This window comes from Neopelma chrysocephalum, unplaced genomic scaffold (genome assembly GCF_003984885.1).
Source record: "Neopelma chrysocephalum unplaced genomic scaffold, ASM398488v2 Primary Assembly neopelma1_96431, whole genome shotgun sequence".
NCBI classification, from domain to species: domain Eukaryota; kingdom Metazoa; phylum Chordata; class Aves; order Passeriformes; family Pipridae; genus Neopelma; species Neopelma chrysocephalum.
Genome location: NW_020925079.1, coordinates 622,972 through 645,383, shown reverse-complemented (window position 1 = coordinate 645,383; position 22,412 = coordinate 622,972). Strand labels below are relative to the sequence as shown.

The 22,412-nt window shown below is 44.8% G+C and overlaps 1 protein-coding gene and 1 long non-coding RNA gene across 5 annotated transcripts in view; one reads left to right on the top strand and one right to left on the bottom strand.

Moving 5' to 3' along the window:
- Nucleotides 1-22,412, top strand: part of PSD3 (pleckstrin and Sec7 domain containing 3) — a 115,753-nt gene that overhangs the window by 3,806 nt on the left and 89,535 nt on the right. Inside the window, exon 2 of one of the 3 annotated variants that reach the window (XM_027708632.1) lies at nucleotides 12,242-12,350. In XM_027708632.1, the coding sequence (XP_027564433.1) occupies nucleotides 12,242-12,350 (109 nt within the window). Of the gene's footprint in view, nucleotides 1-12,241; nucleotides 12,351-19,293; nucleotides 19,378-21,253; nucleotides 21,489-22,412 lie in introns of those variants that run through there. The other 2 variants (XM_027708636.1, XM_027708635.1) reach the window with 2 other exon arrangements.
- Nucleotides 953-22,099, bottom strand: LOC113981310. Of its 2 annotated transcripts, XR_003538374.1 has the most exons (3): nucleotides 21,932-22,099; nucleotides 12,586-12,777; nucleotides 953-1,372 (listed from the first exon to the last, which is right to left on the bottom strand). It is a non-coding gene; the product is annotated as an uncharacterized LOC113981310 (long non-coding RNA). The 2 variants fall into 2 exon arrangements; XR_003538373.1 differs by lacking the exon at nucleotides 953-1,372 and having other exon boundaries at nucleotides 9,794-12,777.

The window sequence follows — 22,412 nt, the reverse complement described above, 5'->3', positions numbered from 1 at the left end:
TTCCTTTTTTCTTTCCTTTTTCCTTTTTTTCTTTCCCTTCCTTCTTTCCCTTTCTTTCCGTCTTTCCCTTTCCTTTTTTCTTTCCCTTTCCTTTCCCTTTTCTTCTTCCTTTCCCTTTTCTTTTTTCTTTCCTTTACTCTCTTTTATTTTCTCCCCGTATTTCCATTTCCTTTTTGTTATCCTTTTTCTTTCCCTCCTTTTCTTCTTCCCTTTTTTCTTTTTCCTTTTATTGTTTTACTTTTTCCCTTTTCTTTTTCCTCCTTAGTTTTATTTTTTTTCTCCTGTATGCTTTTCTCAGTTCCGTAAGGGAGAAAGCTCAGGCTCCGCTTCTGAGCTCATTATTGCGAGATCCCGAGAGACACCAGCTGCACCAGGGAAGCTGCACTGGGACTCGCACCCCAGGGCTGGGACCCCCAGCCTGCATCCTGTGCGGGTGGTTTTGCTTGTGTCTCCAAGTAACTTGTCTGTGTAACACATCAGCACTTCTGTTGCACTGACAAGCTCTCTTAATCTCCCCAAATTCTTGAATTAGATGAGATGTTGTGAAAAACACCAGTCTTTGGCTGAGTAACAGCATTGCGCTTTAAGGACAAGAGTGGGGTTGAGATGAGTTTACCAAAGGTGTAAAATTTTAGGACATTAAGCATACACAGGGATTCTGCTGTGCAGCTGAGGTGTTACCTACGCTTCTCCAAGGGAACATAAACATTGAGTTGTAATGAGCTTGAACTTCACACAAACCCACTGAAGTTGCTAACTCCCATATAGATGAGTATTTCCGTGCCATAAACAGCAATTACCTGGCTCCCACAGAGTCCAGTTGTCAGGCAGAGCCCCATCTATATGTTATTGAAGTGATTTGCGTCTGTAATAGGCAACTGCAAGTACTACTGCTTTTGCAGCTTCAGTCACACTTTAATTCTGTCTGTGCATAGGGCCATTAAAACAGGGAGAAAGTCAAATGCTGTATTTCTAATGAAACTGGTTGTTGCACACCCAGCATTTGAAGCAATTGTAGTAGACTGCTAAGAGTCATCCAAGCCTTTCTGGTTTAGCTAGTAAAAAGAAACCTCTTTCTACTCCAAATGCTTTTTCATCAGTCATATCCTTAGTTGATGTGTTTCAGCAGATGTTACTAGTTTAATGCACTCCGTGACTCTGTCCTAGCTCTGTTGATTTACACACTGAGAGTTGGTTTTGGGGCATTCTTTTGATGGGAGAGAGATGAGGTTAACCATGTAGGAGACCCTGTGCAAATGCTTCCATTCAGTTAGTTACAGCCTTGGTCATTGCAGAGTGTAAGAACGTCCTTTGTGGTAGTGGTGATGTTAAGAACAATTCCAAGACACTTACATGCTGCTGTCTTCAAAACCTGAAACAACAAAAAAATTATGACTTCTTGATCCATACAGAAAATTCTTGCACAACTGACTTGTGTGAAAGTGGTCCTCTACTGCTGTTGGTGCTTGAGCAGATTATTTGATTTACTGTTTCCATTTCTATGCCATCAACTTGAGAAGGAAAAGAGCAGTGAGGATCCTAATGAACATGCTAGTGGGTTTTCTTTTTTCAGCAAGACTTTCTTTGCTGATGTCAAGTTGCATAGCTGAAAGACATGGATGTCGTTCAGAGTATTTCTCCTCCCCGCCTCCACCCCAGAATGGCCCTTTCTATTCTTGCCCATCGCACCTGGAAAGTTTGGAAATTGGTTTTGCACCTTTGGTATAAGACATAGTTTGGGGTTTGATTCCTGTGGGCTGAAGAAGTAGGCTCTCTGTGGGAAAACCATGGACTAGTGCCATGGAGCATCTCTGCAGGCAGTTGTCTCCATGGGTGTGTTCTGAGCCAAGTGCTGGGAGCTCCAGCGCTGGGGCAGCACAAGTCATTCACCACGCAAGGCCACTGGTGCAAAGGAAGGATGCTTTGGCCACGGCTGATAAACTGTCCTTGCTCATGCAGGACAGTTGATTGCTTGAAACAATCCCTGCTCCGTGGAGAAACAGACCTGGGGGCTGGGGTGATTTTTCTGAGGCGTTGCATGCGTTTCTTTTTGGAGAGTCTCTGTTTGCTTGCAAGGGCATTCAGAGAGAGCAAGACACTGGGGTAGTGCTGGTTGCTGATTTAAAGATAATTTAGAGGTAGCACAATGTGGTGGCTTAGTGAAAGGAGCCCAAGAAAGGGAGGGAGGGGTAATGTCTGCAGAGTAAGATTGGGTGGGTTGCAGGGTACCAGAGAGCCATCTGCCAAGCTGCTGTGCTCCAGCTGAGGCTGGACAAACCTGTGAACTGCTGCCAAAGCTCGAAGATTGGGGCAGTCAGCCACCAGCCAGAGTATCCTGCTCCAGGTCAGCTCAGTATTCCAGGTGCTGAGGATCCCCAGGGTGCAGCAACTGCTAAAGTTGTTTGGTGTGAGTACTGTGGGCTTAGCCAGAAAAGGTGGGAAAAATGTCCCTGGGCTAGGTGGGGATATGTGCCACCCACTGTCCTTGAAGGGACATTTCTTCACAAGTGATTCCTGATGGAAAGGTGGCTTGTAGTGGAGCAGAGATTTCACGATCTGGCTGTCCCACCCAGACCCACTCTGTGAACTGGGGGTTCCTTGCATCCTGGTGGGTTGTAAAATTGTATATGGGTCCTTTGGAAATTTGGCTGAGGGGGGTGTGTGTGATACGGAGCTTCTCTGGATAGTTGCCCTAAAGAGAAGTGGGTCTGCAGATGAACAAATTTAGGTCTTGTGTGATTTGTGTCTTCTGAATATCTTTCTAAATGCATTCCTGTCCCCTGATACCTGTGGTAAGAGAGATTGTTTCCTTTTTTCCTGTTTGCAGTGGCATGAGGCTGAGGGGGACAGAAATTGTATGCTTCTGTGAGATGAAAAAGCTGTTTCAGAGCAGCTCAAAGTGTGTGCCTGACACTCTCATTCTGGACATAAGTGTCCTTTTCCTCTCAGGAATGGCACTGTTTGAAGTATCCTTCTGCAGTGTGTTTCCACATGCTTTTTCTGAGTGCAGCTCCTCCTTGCTATGAGTTGTTTCTTGCTGTTATACCAGCTCCTCTCCGAGACCACAGACTCCTGGGATGCTAATGCATCCAAACATTTATTCACTGCATTACAGAGATGAGCAAGGCAGGTTGTGGATGATGCTTAAAAGTAGGGTGGGGTTAGAGGTAGCCCTCTGGGTGTGGGCTAGGTTGAATCAGGAGAGCAGAGGAGCTCGGGTATTATCTAGCCCTTGAAGCTTGAATTGCTCCTGAATTGACTGTACTTCCTGGATGCTGTAAGCCAAACAACCTGTTTGGGCACTGGATCAGGCTGTCCTCAGGGATCATGCTGTCCATCAGAGCATGAGCACTGCATTTCCCCTCCACTGAGTGCCTCAGCCACCAGTGCTGGCTGTGGGAAGTGCGTGGCGTTTGCTGCGCCTCCCTTCCTGACTGTACACAAAGATTTTCTGTGCCATGACTACTGGGCAAAGCTGATGGAAACCAGGCTGGAGCTGGCTTTTTAGGATGGCCTGCCAGGGTGGAAGCATACTGGTCACTGTCACGATTGCTGAGGATGTCACGTTGCAGCTTTTTGCCACCTGGTAAAAGGACTGCCTTGCACAGGGCTACGAGTTGGACTTGATGGTCACGATGGATCCCCTCCATATTCAACATGTTCTATGATTCTCTGATTCTATGGCTGAAAAGAGGGCATCGTCTTGAGACTGTGATGCAGTAGTTTGGGAGCAGTAAGAAAACCACCTAAATGGCACAGATTACATAGTACAAGCCTCCCTTTTTGCGGAAGCGATGAATGGGGCTTGCTTTCTCTTCGTGGCATGAAATGGCACACTGGGAGAGGTGGCTTACCTCCAAAATATATTCATTATCTTTTTACAACAGTTTTCAAATAGGAAGTGTCATGTGAGTCATAACTGCATCTCCTAGGTTGAACAAATGCCAAGTGTGATGGCAAGATTCACTTAAGCCTGGGATATGGCTGCATGTCAGCGCTAGCAGAACACTTACTAGGAAAGCCCTTTTCTCAAAAGAAAACAAATTCTAGTACCAGTGAGCTCTGGTTGTCATCAGCTGTCTTGTCTGTGGACTTGCTCTGACTTAATGAGTGGGACACTAGTGCCAGCTGGCCTGTGTTGTGCTGCTTGTGGGGGATGCATCATCTTTGATGTCTTCTGCCTTCCTGCCACGGCTGAAACTGCCTGTTGGGTCCTGGCTGTTCACAGGGCCATAGCTGTCTGAGGATGCTGCAGTCCTTAGCACGCACTTCCTTAGCAAGCAAACACTCTTGCAACTTTGTCTTTTCAGGCCCCCAGTGCTTGCACTTCAGGAGAAATTTGTTGATGTCACTTCTGGCTTCTGCCTCTGTTGTGCCAGAGGGAAGATGGCTCAGATCAAACTTCAGTCAAACTTCTGATCCGAAAAACTGTTAAATCTGTTTAAGTCTGAGAAAGAACAGTTTAGATGAAAGCTGTAAAATGAATTTAAATACGAAATAATCATGCAGAATCAATGAGGTGTGTCTTAAGTTAGAGGGAGCTACATATCCCTTTTTTGCACGCTGTGTTAGTGTGTTGCAGCTCTACAGTTGGCATTTGCCACAGAGAAAATGCAAGTTTTTACACCTTTGCAAATGTAAATTCTTCCAGTGGGCTCCTGTGTAGAGTTGTTTGGGAGTTGGGTGTGGGGCATTTTTGTTTGTTTGTTTGTTTGGGTTGTCTTTGTTTTTGTTTTGTTTGGGTTTTTGTTTACTTGGATTTTTGTGACTTTTTGTGGTTTTTTGTTTATTTTTTTATTTTGTTTCTGTTTTTTTCTTTTTTTTTTTTACCATTCATTGTAATTGAGTATTTTAATCACTTTGAGACACTACCTTAAACCATGCTTGTAATATTGATTTGAAAAATGAAAATGAGCTTGCCCAATACCTTGTCCTTTACTTCCATCCATAAAAGCAGTGTATATTTAGCTGGACACAGAGAATGTACAGCACGTGGGAAAGGATGTGGTCTGCAAGTTTTCAAGGGACAGCAGATGTTGGCATGTGTTTTGGAAAGAATTTAGTTGCTTAAAGATACAGAGGTAGCTTCTGGTAGGCTCATGAGGCATTTAGGTGTATCCAGATTTTAGCTTCCATAGAGTAGAAATCCTTGTGGAGCAGACCTGTAGCCTGTATAAACATTGTTCTGCCATCTGAGTTGCCTAAAGATGATGGAAGCGCACTACCTGCTGCAGAGAAGCAGTCTGTCAGTTTGCTAAATATACTTGGAACAGATTGATCAAAAACACTAAATGCAATATGTCTACTACAAGCATCACTTAATTCTCTGAATAAAAGATGCTGTCTTTGCACACTTTTTCTTAAATCACACCCCCACCCCAGCGCTCCTTGGCATAACTCAGGAAAAATACTTGCAGTGTGGCTTTGTTAAAAGTTTGGGGTGTTTTTTGGTTTTATGTTTTATATCTTAAGAACATGGTTGTTCATGCAGTGAGCTAAAGCCTACCTCTCAATGGGCTTCCTTTGATTCTTGCACATACCTTAGAAATAATGCATAGACATCCAGAGGTCCATACAGCACGCATCAAAAATCACTGACTTGGCAAATACAAGATGCTGAGTGACCTTTAATAGTAAGGTGTAATCATACAGACTTTGAATTAACATGCTGTTCACATTCATGCAGTTACAGCTCAGACAGCATCAGCCTTTGCATAATAAAAAGCATTTAATTCTGTATAACAGCTGACTGCTTCCTAACAGCTTCAACCAAACAACAAAACAAACATTTTCTTTACGGGGAGAAAAAACTCAAGTGCAAGTGTACAACAAGGCAACCAGACTGGAAACAAATTTTACCTGCAACTGCTTGACAGTAGTGCTAAGGCATCCTTTTTTTTTTCTTTTTTTTTTGGTCACTGTTCCCATGCTTTTTTCTAAGCAGCAACTCTTTTGCTTTATTCTTGAATTGAGCCTCTCTTTAGACACTGAACTTTTGTGAAGTCTGCCTTTGAGCAGGGAGAGCAGCTCTGATAGTATCTGCACCCTTTCAGTTTTGCTCTCTCCAGCCTGATTGCTTACTGCGAGCCTGCTCCCCGCAAACACATCCCGAGGTCACTTCAGCCCAGGAGAATGTATGAGGTTGCGGATGGATGCCTAGGAAGTGTTTATCTTGGAGATTCATGAGAAGGATGCGATTCCTACGTATTGTTGTGGATTTGTGTCACTTGAGCTTGTTCACCCTCCTTGTCAGGTCCCTTAGTGTTTTAGTTTCTGTGGCATTGCTTTGCAAGGAGGTTGGTGGTTTTGACTACAAACTGTATGAGGAACTATCTCCTGTTTGGTGTGATGCTGACTCCTAATACCTCCTTTTGTTGTACTCTGGGTGTTGCATTAAAAATGGTGGTGAATTACCGATTGCTCTTTGTCTTTTTCAGGCCCTTTATGACTGCAGGCACCTCTGCTACATGTCTCTCAGTTGCCTCCTTCCTTGTAGCTGAAAAGTCTTAGATGAGTTTGTTATCCCTCTCTAGAATCCAGACTTCTCTGCTGGACAATGGCTATAGGCTGTGTTCTCACACAAGCCCTTTCTTTCCTCCCCCACCTTCTGGCTCTATACACATCTCCCTGCAACTTCTGATGGTTAGGAATTAGTTTAAAACCCAGGCTGAGATCTCTTCCAAAACTTCAGCTAGCATTAAGTTTTGGCAGGTCCAGCTGAGGTTTAGCCATGCAAAAATCCTGTTCTTTCGAGTCTTAATCTATTTTGCTAATGCTTCAATTCCAGAATTGCAAGCATGTATAGTGGTGGTGGGGAAGTGTGAGGAAAACACAAATGTGGTGCATGAGGTCACATGCAATTAAAAACTACAAACCTCCGCTAGCAGTCTTTTTTTTTTTTGAAGTCCCACAAAAAAAGCACCCACAGTGTCTCTGTGCTGTCAGTGCACTAGGTTTCACCAGCCAGCAAGTTTATTTTAATGCCAGCTTTCTGAATTTCATCCTGTTACTTAGGAAAGTGATTTAAGACAAGCTTAACAGAAATAGTCTTTTCAGTGCAATTACTATGACCTGTCAGAAGCAGTGAGGCTTGCTACAGAATGATACACAGGAATGATAATGCTGCTTAAAAAAGGGTTGGCCACTTTTGGGGGGTTGTCCATGTGTGACAGGAGAGGCAGAGCTCTCTATGCACAATTCCATAAAAACTTGACCATGGCACTGTAGCTTGACTCATAGGGTACTTTTGTTCAGCTGGGAACTTGCTGGAGAAGGTTTTAAATCTTCTAGCCATCATTCCTTCCCCCCCCCTTTTTTTTTTTTTTTGATGCTAACTCCATTACCAGTAACTGTATTTCTGTCAGTCTCTGGGGAGACTTTGGGGTGCAAAAGAGAAGATGAAGGTACAAGTTTACACTCCTCCTGAGAGCATAAACTCACTATATTGAGGTATAATACAGGCTGCCGAGAGGCATTTGGTTTTTTTGCCACTAGAGATGTTGATGAAGCAATGAGAATGGAACAAGCACAGCCTAGGATTAGAGATGCTGCGGGTGCGGCTGTGAAGTTCTCTGTAGTAGACTGTGCTTTTCAGGCATCCTGCAAGGCTTTTTTTCTGCTTCCTTGAGTAGTGTCAACAGCTCTGTTGCAGCCATGCAGCATCTCCCCGCTAGCCTCAGTGAAACCTCCAGGAAGCACTGTGCTGCCAGTGCTGTTGCCTGCTGGCAGGGAGCTGACATCCAGCAGTAGTGTGGCCAAGGGGGAAGGCACTCAGCTCTGGAAAAAGCAGCTGTGCACATGCAAAATGTGTAAAACTGGAGACCCACACCCTAACTGGCCAGTCCCTCCACATTTTCCAATAAGCCTAGAAGAATTCCAGTAATGTTTCTTTCTGGGGACAGAGTGGCTGGGTTTTATTAAGCAAGCTTGCAGGGGTCCCCCTGAGGACGCTTTGACCTCTCTGTCCCAGCTGACAGCCCTCTGTGAAAGGTTGTTAGACCACTTCCTACTGATGTTTTCCTTCAGTGTGAGCGCACTCCTGCTGTCCAGAATTTTGGCTAGCTCTCGCTCCCTGAAGACTCGTGCTTGAGCACCCATCCCGTTCTGCTGTTCCTCAAGCATGGGTCGCCTGCAAGAATTAAGTCTATTGTGATAGCACCTGTCCTCTAAGGGAGCCTGAGAAACTCCAAACTGACATTTGCCATTTAATTATCTGCTCCTTTGAAAAACTCCTCCTTATTAGACTTTTTCAAAGAAAACATATGATCTTAAGCGTGAATACTTCAGGAGGCATGGGTTCAAACTGGCTCCTTGTGCTTAGACTGACCTGTTCCTTGTCACAGCAGCCATGGACAATGTCATCCCCTTCCACTGAGATGGAGCCTAGTTCTCCTGTCAAGCTCAGCTGCAAATGGTGGTGAGAGAACAAGACTTTGATACTCTTCATTTAATGCTCTCTGACATGTAGCTATGGGGAAAAAAAAAAAGGCTCCAAGAAGAAAACAAGTCTGTCCCAAAAAAGGCCCCAACCAGAACCTCAGTGAAATTCAAAAGAGGATGCTTCAGTGCTTTTCTTCCATGGAGAAAGGAGAAGCATTTTCTTTGGGCTTTTATGACTCACTATGCTTATCTAAAAACCACTGGGATTTTTGGGGCGGCATTTTGAGGGGAGCTCATGACTGAAGCTGAAATGAGAGAGAAACTGTGCTTCAAGAGAGGGGGCCTGCCTAAAGGCACCTCTCCGGGGTGAACTGTGGGAACAGTTTCTCCTTGCAGATGTTGCCCCACAGCCCCAGTTCACACATCCAGACAGCAGAGCGGAGCAGAGGCAGCTGGGCTGACATATCTCTCCTTGGCAGCTCCCACTGGAGAAGCAGGAACCCTGGGGTCTTAGCATCCTGCTGCTGTTCAGTTCAGTGCTGAGACATGGATTCAGCAACTTCACTTCTTGTGCTAGCCTGAAATCACCATGAGCATCCTGAACAATCCCTGCTGCCTCAGCAAGGAACAGAAAGCCAGCAAGGTGGGACACCTGTGATGACCATGCCAGTGCCTTCTGCAGGGTCAGCAGAAACTGGTCCGGTGTGTTGGCAGGAGGTCTGAGGGCTGCCAAGGCCAAACTAATGCAGTCTCATAAATGTTATCTAAAATTCACTGAGAGGCAAATGCAGCTGCCCCAACTCCCAACCAGGAACTGCGATGGAGAGAAGTAGACTTGATCAAACATGTTCAAAAGGCAGAAGGCACTGCAAGAGTGATGCATAAATGGGCAGGAGCTTGATACCTCTCTGCCCAGACCACAATCAGACTGAAAAATAGTGGGTATGTGGCTCATGAGAAATGTTGTATGTACAGCTGGGCTGATTTAAGGGGATTGATGCTCTGAGTGTCACCTTCTCCAGGAGTGACAAAGACCAGATGCGTCAAAGGTGGTGGTTAAAGCCCTCTGAGGGAAGCAATTATGAAATGAGATGACCTGGATGCAGATTTCTTTGCCCTTGAGCTGAGAGAGAAGGCTTAAGCAGGAGTTTTATATCCCTTTCAATCTTGCTTGTATTTAATCTTTGCTAATGCAGTTTGGAAAGCACCATGAATGTTTGTCCAGGCCTTTTCTGGGATCCTGGTTTCAGGGCATGCTGACCTCTGCAAGGCTTGGGTGAGTGGTGGGTTGAAAGAAGAAAAGGAGAGTACACTCTTGATTTGAACACTGGTAAATCAGTGGTCCTAAAATCAAGCTCTGAACTCAGTGTCTTCGTTCTTTCCCTCTCTTGTGTTCTTTTTTTAATATTTCTTGTTTGGATGAAATATGATAAACTTTTTCCTTAAGCCTGGATCTGGAGTTTCTTTACACAGTTCCTTTTAGTGCTCTGACAGCCTAAATAGATGTTAAGTTCAGCTGTTCCCATGCACAAGCCAGTATCTGTAATTCTCATCAGTGGTGCTGAGCACTTCTGAAAATCAAGTAATTCCTTTTAGATGCCAAGACAAAGGTCTTGCAGCCTCTCTTTACGCACCTAGTTCTGATAAATGCTGCCCTGTACATGGAAACCCCATTAATCTAACAATTTATTTCTGCCTGTTATTGGGCAATGCAGAGGGTGCTGTGAACCAGACTCTTCTCCGTTGCTTTACGATGAGGAGCAGGCAAATACAGACCCTTGGAACATGTGTTTGCTGGCAGGGTTGTTCACTGCACCAGATGTCTGTGAAGTCTCAAAGAGCAAGGCTGAGGTATGGAAATACTGTGTCCCAGAGGTGTATAGATCAGAAATTCCTGACTGCTCAGGAACTGGACTCTTCTGTTCATTTTATTTTCCATTTCATTCATCCGTGACTGGGATTTGGCACCAGCTAGTTTTTAGCCGTCCCATCCCTTCACATCCATTTCTGGGTAGGTTGAATTTTTGTCTGGCTCTGTAAGCTACTCCTGTCCAAGCTGTTGCAGACAAGAGCCTTCTCCTGTGTGAGCTCTGGGTCCAGCTATTCCTTTTCTAGCCCTTCATGCCTCCCTTCCAGTGAATGAATGCAGCCCTGTAAAAGCAGGAGAGACATGGAGGCTTTTTTCAAGCTCATTTTGTCTTGTTCATGGAAGTCATCTTTGTGCTAGAAAACCCTTCATCTGTTTCATCACATTTTTCCCAAAGGATTTGGTACCCTAGTGTTAGCACGTCCATCAAAGTACTCAGAGCTCTAGTGATGAGTAGTTGGACCAGTGAATAAATAAGTATAATAAATCTGTCCAAGACCCCTGTGTAAGATCTGCTGCCTATTTCAGACAGAGTAGTGTTGGACTAAATCCTGCAGAACTGGTGCAGTGCAGAAAGGCAGGAGTAGAAATGGAGTAAAAGGCCAGGAAAACCTGGAGCAAAACTGTTCAAGGGCATGGGGCAAGATAGCTATTTGTCAATATGCTCGTGGAAGAAAATGTAGTTGTTGGAGAGGTGGAGGAATGTATGGATTCCATCCATTGCTGATTAAAGAGCCTTGACCTGTGAATTACGTGTCTGTCCCCTGTACTTTGAATTTATGTTTGTAGATGACGCTTCTCCTAAGGTATTTGATAGAAATGCATAAAAGTTATTGTTGTCCTGGGGGTCAGAATGTTTCACCTGACTTCTTTTTTTAAGAATATTTTTGTAAGCTAAGGTCTTTAATATGAACGATGCAATGACTTGCTATGCTGCAACAGTTGAGTGCCTCAAACACAGAGCGTGAATATAAAGTTTACTGAAGAATTTGTGGAGTTAATGATTTATTTCATCTGTCACTTCAAACAGAAGAATTACAGGCTCCCTCTTGCCCAGCTGGGAAGACACTTAATGCCGACTGCAGATAGTTTTTGCACCACAGCCTATTGCTGGTGTGTGCTTTATCTTGGGGATTTGATTTGTCCCCACTTGTTCAGAAAGGTATTTTGATCTTAGTCCTGCAGCCTTTATCTCCTCTGAGAAACTGGACCTTTTCTCTGTCAAACTGCTCCTTACAAGGAGGGAGCAGGGTGAAGGTGCTGGTGGCACCAGACCTGGGTGGGCAGGGGTTGCTCAATTCATCTGTCCATCCATCCCCACCCAGGACTAGCTGGCTTCACCACTCTGTGCCTCCTCCCTGCCTCCTGGCCAGATAAGCAGGTTTGACTTGTGTGGTATTGTTATAAAACCAGGTTGGGCTATTGTCCTGAACTAGACAGCAGCGGTCAGGCGTGGGCTGCCCAACGGAGACCCTTAGATGGTACTCGCCACACATTTGCATACCTTATCCCTTTTTCCCATTTTTGATCATCCTTGCTGTAGCCCTTTTTCCTTCCTCCCTTTCTCTGCGCCCCAGCCTCTCTTCAAAGAAACAGCCTGCCCCATTTATAGTTTTCTCATGGGTCCCAGTTTTGTGACATAAATATTCAAATTTGCTATTTCTGACACTACTCCCTTGACATTTTTAACACTAACTGGTATTACTGATGTAGTTGGCCAGGTTGCTGCTGCCCTTGCAGTGGGTAAGCCGGCTAAAGATATAAGTGGTTGGGTGCTCTGCTTAATGCTGAAATGCTTGGGTTCAAAGACAGAGAGGCAAGCTCTTCAAAAGCAATCTGAGTTGGCGCATGTCTGCTCTGGATGATCTTGGTGGTGACAGAGTTAAATGAATACTTTGAAAATCCTTCCTGACAGCGCACCTGGAAGGATTTCACGTTCCTGCTGCTGTTTTTCCACCAAAAGGTAGATAAGCTTTGTTTATTTTGACTCTACAGGCAGAAGCACTTGTGTGGGATAATGATGTATCGGCTCATGCCCAGAATGTTGCCAAGGCCAAATATGAATTTTTATTTGGCTTGGAAGAAGAGAAGCCTTCAGAAAGGGGTAAGTGCTATTTATAACTATTGTATGCAAAAAACCCCCCGAAAACTCTTAATCCATTCAGGAAAGTTTTGCAGAAGCTTCTCTCTTAATGACCCCACAAGGGCTTGCTCACTATGCTAACGCTGCTCTTTGCCAGACTACAGTGCAAGTACCAGACCAAAGGATCCTGCTGGTTTGGCCTCAGAAAATGACAGTGGTTCCCTGTGTTATACACCCACCTTTCTGTTTGGCTCACCTGGGCCACCTTGATGTGACAGCAGGGACTCGTGTGCTGGAGACACACTGGTGGAGGGAATCCCTTCACTTCTGTGCAGCGGAGTCGTTTCAGCCACGAGTTCTGCAATAGCACATGCTGAAACATGGCCATCTCTGCCTGGAGGTCCTTCCAGGAATGCCCTTCGTGGTCTGCACGCTGCTCTTCCTACAGCTAGAGGTAGGTAAGATTTTAATTTAGATACTTGAGGTGGTACCTGAACTGCTCTGTCCTCTGTAGTTAGTAATTCAGGAAATCCAGGTGCAATATCTAATGTTATGCCTAAGGATTGGTCTTGTTCCTGTGCAGGGCATTTTCTACCTTTTCAGAGCCCAAGCTTAGAAGAAAGTAAATGTAGTTATTGTAACGATTTCTCTTGCCTCATCATAATTATCAACAATCCCTGCCCTCTTTGCAAAAGCATTTCCTCAGGCTGTTCTCTTTGTACCTTGATCCTTTCTAATTGCAAACTTTCTGGAATGTCACTTTTAATTAAAGAAGACTCCCTTCTTGCCAGAGAAGGGCAGCACTTTGTTCAGAAACAAACTGTGTAGGCTCCTCCATTTCAGTAAGAAAAGGGAAAAAGAAAAAGGCAAAAAAAAGGTAAAAAAAAAAAAAGCAGAACTGAAGTCTAGAAAGTGAGTAAACAATTTCTTCCTGGATTTTATAAAGTTTAGTCTCCCACTTGGGAAATCCTAATCACAAAGTAAAAAAACCCAAAACTGTAAAGGGAAAAAAACCTCAACAAACCCCAAACCACCAAAATTTTAAATTTTAAAAGCTTTTCCAAATTGCCACAAAGTGTGTATCGGATCATTACACGAATCAGGATGACCTCATTTCTTGCTTGGAGAGACACAGTGTGAGAGCACTGTCAGCAGGCATTGGTACATATCCGGGGATCAGTATTAAATAAAGTATGCTGTGTCTAATAAGTCCACATGAATCTGTGGTTATTACCAGCCAAAGCAATTATCACATGTGATGGGTATTCCGGGCTGAGTGCTGAGCCCTAAAGTAAAGGGTGGCAAAGTGTAAGCCAGATAAACAGATGTTTCTGGTTCTTCTCATGTTCCTTTATTAATGACAAACTACCATTAGGAGCTAACAATTATAATGCAAAATGGGAGTGGCTTCAAGGGAGGGTTTCCAAATATTTAACAGTGGTTAACGTGTAACATTTTTCAATTGTACCCGAAAACTGGGCGACATTGTGCCTACCCAGACTGGCCTCATGCTGTCTCAGGCACATTCATCATCCTTCTCCTCCAAGGTGTTTTACCACAGTGGATAAACCAGAGTGGGAGTGCCCCTTCTACTTTTTTCTTCAAGTGAGCAGGCTTTAACTGCTTACTAGCTGGAGATGAACGAGGAAGGGGTAACTGAGGGCACTGCAGTACAAACCCAGAGCCCTGTGCACCAAATGCTGGCTTTTTTTGATTTGATATATGTCAAATATGTCATGACATATGTTTCTGGGGGAAGCAGCTATGCCTGAAAGTCTCTCTGCTCTTCTCTGTGTTAGATGGGAAGGGAAAAAAAACACAACCAAAAATCCAAACAAACCTGCTACTTTCTGAAGTTGCCTTTAAAAGAAAGAAGACAGGCTTTTTAGGGGTCAAAGTATAAAGTATTTTAAGCAAATGAGTGACAGGGCCAGGGCCAGGAGAAGTGTAGGTGTTTAAACTTGATCAAGAGAACAACTTGTCACTGTGGGCAGTAATGCTGAACTTTAATTTATCTAACCCAAAGCAGTTCACCCGTGCCATGACTGGCCTCAGAAACAGAACATAACATGTAAGCTGCTGAATTACTTAATTACTACTGCCTTCTGGTTTATCCTTTCCCTTTCTGCCACAGCCATATTACTGAAGCTCTGCTGGATGCTGTTGAGGGAATACATTTTTTAATTGAGTACTAAAACACTTGAATCAGACAAGCCAAAGAAGGAAGAATACTTCTGTCTACCTGGGTGGGAGATGGCATACTTTGTTAGTAAGCTCCTGTGCTGATTTTTACCTTCCAGGTTGAAGCTTGTGGTCATTTTCATAGGTGAGAGGAGGGAAAATAAAAAGTTAGATGCCTTTAGAAGAGGTTTTTCGTCAATGATATTCAAGTGCTAATAAAGCTGTTGCATAAAAAAATTTTCTCATAATTTCTTTCCTTTGCTGTCCTCAGTCTCCTTTTGTCTGGGGTACTTGTGATTGCTGATGCCCTCTTGCTCTTGCCTTTACTTTGTGATGCCTCTTGTCTGGCTCCTCTCCTCTCGTGTCTGTTGCCCATCCTCCTGCCCTGGATGCCTTACTCGGAGCAGGAGGAGGTCCAAGGCCCTGGGACCCTCATTTTGGGAGGGCTCGGGGCCACACATCTCCCTGCAGACCCCTCTCCTGGGGCTGCTGCCTTCCAATGGGAGCAGGCAGGATGCACCACGTGCAGCCACGTGCCCCTGCACAGCCTGGCCACCTTCCCTGGCAAAACCCCAGCCTTCTGCCTTCCAGCTAAAGAAAATGTTTTTTAGAAACTGAATTTGGCTGGGTCGGACAAGACGTCTTCTCAGACTCGTGGACATAAAGGGTGCTTGTTGTATATGGAAACATACTCTGCTCTGGAAATGCCACAGAAACAGTGATGTCTATTGAACAGACTTATCTTTAGGCTTGGGCGTGTTACAGTCCTGATTTTTATGACTTTGCAGTTAATATGTTTAAATACCAAAAAGAAAAAAAAAACCCTGGCAGCATGGCTTAGTCCTAAAACGTGCTTTCATGGGGAAAACAGTGGGGGATGCTACAAAATAATTCCTTAAGTAAACATGAAGGCCAAATACCCCATAATTCCTGTTATATGAGAAAATAAATCCAGGACTGTTGTTAGGAAGAAAATAGCTTCTTAAGATTAATAAACATTCTTTTCTCTGATGCTTCTGGGAGGAGAAAGCTTTCATCCCTCCTGTGTAACAGAGGGTGTAATCTCGTCCTTCACAAAAAAGCCCTGTACAAATAGTGCCTGTGTTGCTATGCAAATCTGGTGTTTCCCAACAGCTGCTGGAAGAAGCTTGGTTTTGAATTCCTGGTGCAACAAATAGCTTTTTGGAAAGCCTGTCACTTGCTGTTTTGTGTTCAGTGAGGTGTCATGAGGCAACTGAGCTCATTTAACAGCTTGCTTCTGCCAAAAGAGATGGTCCCAGACACACACTGCCACGGATTGTTTCATGCTAGTTCTTGTGCTCATCTGTTTGCTTAGCAACCTCAAGCCAGCAAAAACTGAGTAATAAAAAGCCCCCAAACAATGCCAGAAGAATAATTCTAATAAAAAGGCTTACTTTCTCCTGGCATTGTGTGCTGAATCATGTCTGGAAGGGGTCAAACAATGCCACAGCTGACACATGAAACAAAACCAAACACATACTTTGACCCATGCAACATACCCTTTCCTGAACCCCAGTCATGGAAATCATTGCTTTTGCTGTAGAACTTCTATAACTTGTTTCAAGAGCAAAGGAAGAACACAATGGCTGCTTTTTTGTACAAGCAAAGCCTTTTCACGGTCTTATGATGCTGATTGAAACAGCCCTAAGAAAATTACCCTAGTATCTGTGTAAAATGAGCCCTCCTGACATACTAGGTTGCCCTTCATCTTCTGCCTTGCTTGCTTTCTCTGTGTCACTTCAAGGCGTGCATGTCCAGCTCTGCTGCATCCTCTGTGCATTAGGCAGTAGTGGCACCTTCCTGATCCTCACTCTAAAGAACTGCCCTCAGACCACAGGCACTCACGTTACGTTGTTCTCATGACAGCCCAGATTGCTGACTGTAGTCTTGCCCAGTGCTCTAACCCATCGCTTTCCTTTTTGAGGCACCACCCTCTCTCATGCTTTCATCTCTTGCTCTTTCCATCTCCAGGCAATCCTGAAAGTCTGGGCTCCCTGGTCTGGTATATTACTCTGCAGCTCTGCTTTCTCGAAAATGTGCAAAACTGCATTTTTTGAGGGTCGGAGGACTGCCTGATTTTCACATTCATGTTGCCTAATTACAGTGGAGGATAGGTACATCAGATCTCCTGCAGCATTTAACAGGATCACACACAAGGCTGGAATACAGAAAACTCGGACCTGTGGTGCCCCCTCCCCCTTAATTATAATTTCATCATCCTGCTGACATACTTGACTCTCTCGGCCTTTTTTTGTTGTTGTTGTTTCTAGTGTCCCACTAGATGGGACATTCTCTGACACACTGAAGACCCGCAGGATTTTTTAAATCACGGTGTGTAATCAATAGTTTTCTTGTAGATATCCCTGATGTTTGGCACTGCTGGTTGGCAGTGATGGAAAAAGAAGGTTAACTTTTTAAATTTAAGTCTCCAGAGGTACTGTATTAAAACTTCCCAGCTGAGTTTGTGCAGTGTAAGAAGTGATTACCTCTCTGGCGCCAGCGTGTTCACCGGCTGTGCTGAGTATTCCTCATTCACTCCAACTTGGAGTAAACCAGGTCATTTCTGGAGAGCAGCGAGCTCTTACAGTGCTGTCAGAAGAGCACCGTCACATCGGACTGTGCACATGGAAAAATTAATGTTGGTGCAGGAGGACAGGTTGCACTGTGCTCTGCATCTCGTCTGCGTGACGGGGAGCTGTCTTGCTGTGTCCCTTTGAACTTCTGAGTCCCGATTCCTGGGGCTGGGAGAAGCTGAGGCATGCTCTGGGGCCGTCAGGTGTGGTGTGATGGATGTCTGGGTTTCCAGTCCCAGGGAGAGGAGAACTAAAGGGGCACAAGGCATTATGCTAAGTCCCTTGCTCCACAGGAGGAAATTGTATGTCTTGTGACCTGCACTTGAAAGCTGGATAGTTCAAGTTATCATAACCTTCAGCTGTGGGGAGGAGATTACCACATCCTCGACTTGGTAAACAACGGAGTTGTTTGAAGGCCAAGGGTTTAGTACAAATAATCATTAAAATACGGGCTGTTTGTTTATTGTTTTTTAAATGTGCAAAATTAAACACTCAGAAGTTAGGAAATGCCAGAGTTAAGCCAGTAATTGCCTCCCAGTCTGTGGCCTGTTCACTGAAGCTGAGAGCCGTGATGATGTGAGCACACAAATATTTGGGGACCCGGTGATGCTGGCAGCCCATCAATGTCTGGCCACATCAGATGCTCTGACCACATGTGGCACAGGCTGAACTCGGCTGAAGCTGGCAGGGCTCAGCAGCACTTTCCTGGAGGCAGTCAGGCCGTTCCCTTCCATTGGGCAGGCAGAAAATGATGCATCCAGGTCAGTGGGCACAACAGGAGAGGCTCAGCCAGCTGACTTGGCTGTAGGCAGGTAGTGTGGGGCACAGCTGCATTTCTGCTTGTCACCATGGCCTCCTCTCCTCTCCTTAGCTTCAGCCCCATCGTCTGGTGAGATGGGCAGCAAACCAACACAAACCCTCCATCGTGCTGTAGCCTTGCTTCACTTCTGAAGCTTTCTGAAGGAAATGATGCATGTTAACCTGCTGCTGGAGATGGCTTGATAAGAACATGGAGAAGGCATTTAATTAAAATTACCGGGGTAGATGCGGTTCTGGCCTGTTACCGCACTGAAGAAGTGTAACACGGCGTACAACAGGTATTTTTCCTGTTCACAGTTCACTGCTCTAACAAGTGCCTTCTGCTCTAGACCCCCGCATTGTTTATTTAACTCTGTCCAGCTTCCTGAGGAAGGGAATCTCATTCCCTGTGAGAACTTGCTGAAAAGTTACTATGCAATGTCCAGCTGCATAGCTTGTCCTTTAGCAACAAATACTTGGAGCCTGGGAGACACACATGTCCCTCTGTGTCCTATTTTTGTTTTAGTTGGGCGCATAAGTTGATATCCAGTTCCTGGAGTGCTTTGAGGACTGCTTAGCAAGCTTACTCTTAGCCTGGTTAATTTGTCCCAAACCCTGAAATGCAGTAAAGGACATCCTTTTCGGCAGATGTGCCTTGTTTCTGGATCTGCAAAAATCCAGAGTTTCTGAGATCTGTGTGTAGTAGTAGTGTGGGATTTTTTAAAGCCATTGTTGCTTGCTGAAAGCAATTTTTTGAGTGTTTTGAGAAGATTCTTTAAAAATACAATATTTTAAATATATAACATTAATTACAAGTGGATTTAGAGAGGCTGTAAAGTCTTTGTAGATGCTGCAAGTGTGAAAGCAGCTGTGAGGTGTCACTGCTCCAGAAGTTTGTTCTTCAGCTGAAGGCTCTTAGGGAGCTTTTAAAGTAATTCTTGCTGTCACTGTGTGTATCTACACTTAGAAAATCACCTGTTAGCTACTTCCTTTCTAAATCACAGCAGTAGAAAAATAGAAAATTTCAGATTCTTTTTGGATTTGTCTTTTACCTTCTGGGTTTATGACTTTTTTCAAACATAAGTCTTAAACCAAAGCTTGAGATTCTCGCAGCCATGTTACTCCAGGGTGTGGGGCTTTAAAGAAGAAAAGTGCATTGAATATTGTAAGATTCATCCACACCCTTTTACATCAGATAAGGAGCCTAGATACTCTCTTTGTGTTCCCTCCTGTTCCTGCTCATGCTAACAGCTGTTTCACTCTACCATTTTGCTTTCCAGGGTAATGACTCTTGGGACTGAGCTATCTCACTGACCATCTGTGGCCCATACAGCAATTTGTAGTGGATAATCCCTCTCACTAAATCCTCTCAGCACGTGCTGCATGTTAGTTTTGGACTTTGTCCTGTTTTGAGCTCACCGTAGGCCCGAGAGCTGCTGTGGCAAGGTGCCATCCTTCCTGCAGCAGGGCAAAAGGTATGGGGCTCTTTGGAGGACTCTTAATTCAGTGCAGTTGGGGTTATGCAAGTGGTCCCAAACCCTGCTTACCATGGGGAATAAGTTAACATCTGTGGGATAACAAGAATATGCAACCAAGTCACAGCACTGCTCATATAAGCCTTTCCATCAGGAACAGGGTTAGAACTTGTGCAATTGTAAAAAAACCCACACAAACACTCAAACAGACACACCGTGTCCCCTATATTTTACATGCTGGTTTGGTTGGTGTTTTCTTAATGGGCAGAATCTACATTCTTAACCTAGCAGCTTTTCTTACTCTGTTTCTCAAGCCATGACAACTTGGCCATCACATAACTACCAGGCTCCAGCTCTGGGACTGGGCTAGCAGAGAGATTTGGGACAAATTTACCTAGCGTGGGCATGACTGTCCTGTGGCAGACTGAAGGTTCACCTTGCACAGCCTCTGGTAGCCCAAACCCCCCAGAATTTAGGGAACTGGGCAAGAGCAATGGTGAGCAGTACTTCTTTGATAACCCTATCCTGCGTGTAGCAAGCTGTGGGTGGGGTATTTCCTGAGCGACACACTGCCCCTGGGTGCTTGCTGGGGGATTATTTTCTTCCCTGAACCAGTTAGTTTAATTTCTGGGTAACTCTGAGCTGCCAGCTGCCACACCACTGCCTGGCTGTTCGAGCATGGTGAGTGCAAGGAACATGCTGCCTGTGCATGCTACTGGGTTCTATGTCAAACCTCCCACTAACCACATCAAGGACTCCCTCTGGTTGTCTCTCTTTGAGGTGAAGAATCTTAGCCAACGTGGGCACTACTTCTGTGTGGGCTCTGCTATACCTCTGGTCCCCTCTATCTTCCCTGTATGTCTGCTAAGGCATTGAACCAGGGCTTATTTCTAGACAGCTCTCCCCTACCTCTTCCCCCTGCTTCCCTATCTCTTTCACTCAGCTTCCCCATTTCCACCAGTTTGTTTTTACGTAGTGCCGCTGTAACTTTAGAAGGGATGAAGAACTGGCTCCACTTCCGCTTTTTGGGGCAAGCCAGTTGCCCAAAAACCTAGAGTGGCTGCAAGCTTGCACAAAATCCTGCGCCCAGTCCGGTGTGGACGTTTGCAGACCAGTTACAAAAGCACCGTGCTTGCATTATGTTAATCCCCTGGCTTTGGCTACGCCAGCCAGGCAGGACCTATCACAGCATGGAGAATGACATCATGTGGAAAAAGGGCTGCTGCGCAGGGCTGCCAGAGGCTGTGCAGCATCCCTCCCCTCTCGCGGGGGACGGCCGCTCCATCTCAACACGGGCGGGCTGTCACTTGGAATAGTTTTAGTGACCCTAAGAAGTTGTAACTTGAGGGAGTGCGGGACAAGGAGATACGTGTAACCCTCCTCCTCTCTGGCAGGCTGCAGTAATGATATAATACCATAAATCTTGCGATTCATTCATTAAGCTCTGTCACCTGGAGATTCGTTTCATCTTAACGCACTCACTGCTTTTTACTTTGCCCCGATTTGCCCTTCACGAATAGCGGCAAGAAATACCGAGAAAGCACAACTGTCGTGACGCCGCATGCAAAGCTCACCCGTGTGCCTGCTTGTGCTCGGCGCAAGGAGCTGCGGAGAAATAAAATGCAAGATGACTAGGATGCTTAGTGAGTGCTTCCAGCTCACTGATGCTGAAATGCCATAAAGCATCCTGCGCTCCGAAATCGGCACATGACTCTCGGCATCGCCATTCCACCCGATCCTTCCCTTACGGACGCAGTTACAATAAACGGCAGCAGCTAAGCACAGACGTCTCCCTGGCATGCCGTCAGGCAGCCTTGCTGGAGGAAATGTTTTTTTCCCCCCTGCAAGCTGCCAAGGTGGACTCCTTAGCTCCTGCGATAGACTGAATGAGACTGCAGTTCCCCCATCAGTTTCATAATACTCAGAAAGCATCCATTTACATCATTGTGTGCAGTGCAGGGCACCAGCTGCCAGGAAATTTGAAACTATTTTGATTCCAGTTGACTAGAACAGCAGCAATTGAATTAGCTGGTATCGCTATAGATAAACTGATGACCTGTGCATTTTATTTCTTTGACCAATGGGTAACTGCTGGAGCTACAGTAACCTCTGTGAGTAAGGAGACTGTTCAAGCAAATATATCTAATTTCTCGAGCTAGCTAATATATATATATATATTGTATAGAGAGAGACACTCACACCATTCTTTTGTAAAATGTACCTGTAACCAAAATGTCTGTCTATGCTTTTAACTTGTGTTTTGCTTCCTAGTATTTCCTTTTATTATGCTGTAGACAAGCTTGCTTGACATGGAATGGTTATTTACCTATGAAATATCATATCTATGCCTGATTTAAGTCATTAATGCTTTCAACGTCTAGTCTTCAGAAAGGCTGCCAAGTGCTGTTACGTTATATTTGCCCCGTCTCAGTTGGCTAGTCACTCACCCCCTCTCTATTTTACCTTTTTCTCTATCCATTTCTTTCTTTTTTTCCTTCTTTTTTTTTTCTTTGTTGAAAGAAGCCAGTAGATGCAAAGTAGAAATTGGTGTTACCTGAAAGTGTGTGTCCTTTCTTTGTTTGTTTGGTGATGGGTATTTTTTTTCCCTGCGCATCTTCAGTGCAGTCCTTAAATTTTGTTGTTGTCTTTCTAGCCTTGTTTGTAATGCAGTCATATTGGGGGATGGGTTGGACAGGATATGCCAGTAGCTGCAGCAAGACATGATGCTGTGGTGGTGGATGGGAATAAGGGAGGAGTTTCCCTTAAAGAGCTCAAGCTCGTCTAAGCTCTGGTACCTGAAATAGCTCTCTGAGCAAAGGGAAAGGCTTTGCAGTTTTAAGAGTAGGGGGCGATTGGTCGTGATTTACCTCAAAGAGTGAAGGCCTTGGTAGTCATGTGCATGGTGGTATCTAACATAATGGGGACAGAATGCTGCTTTGGTGCCATATATGAATTTTTTTTTAATCAGACAGAAAATTAGGCAATATTCCGGCAGTATGCCATGAAGGTAAGAATCCCACTGACTTGTGCTCGCA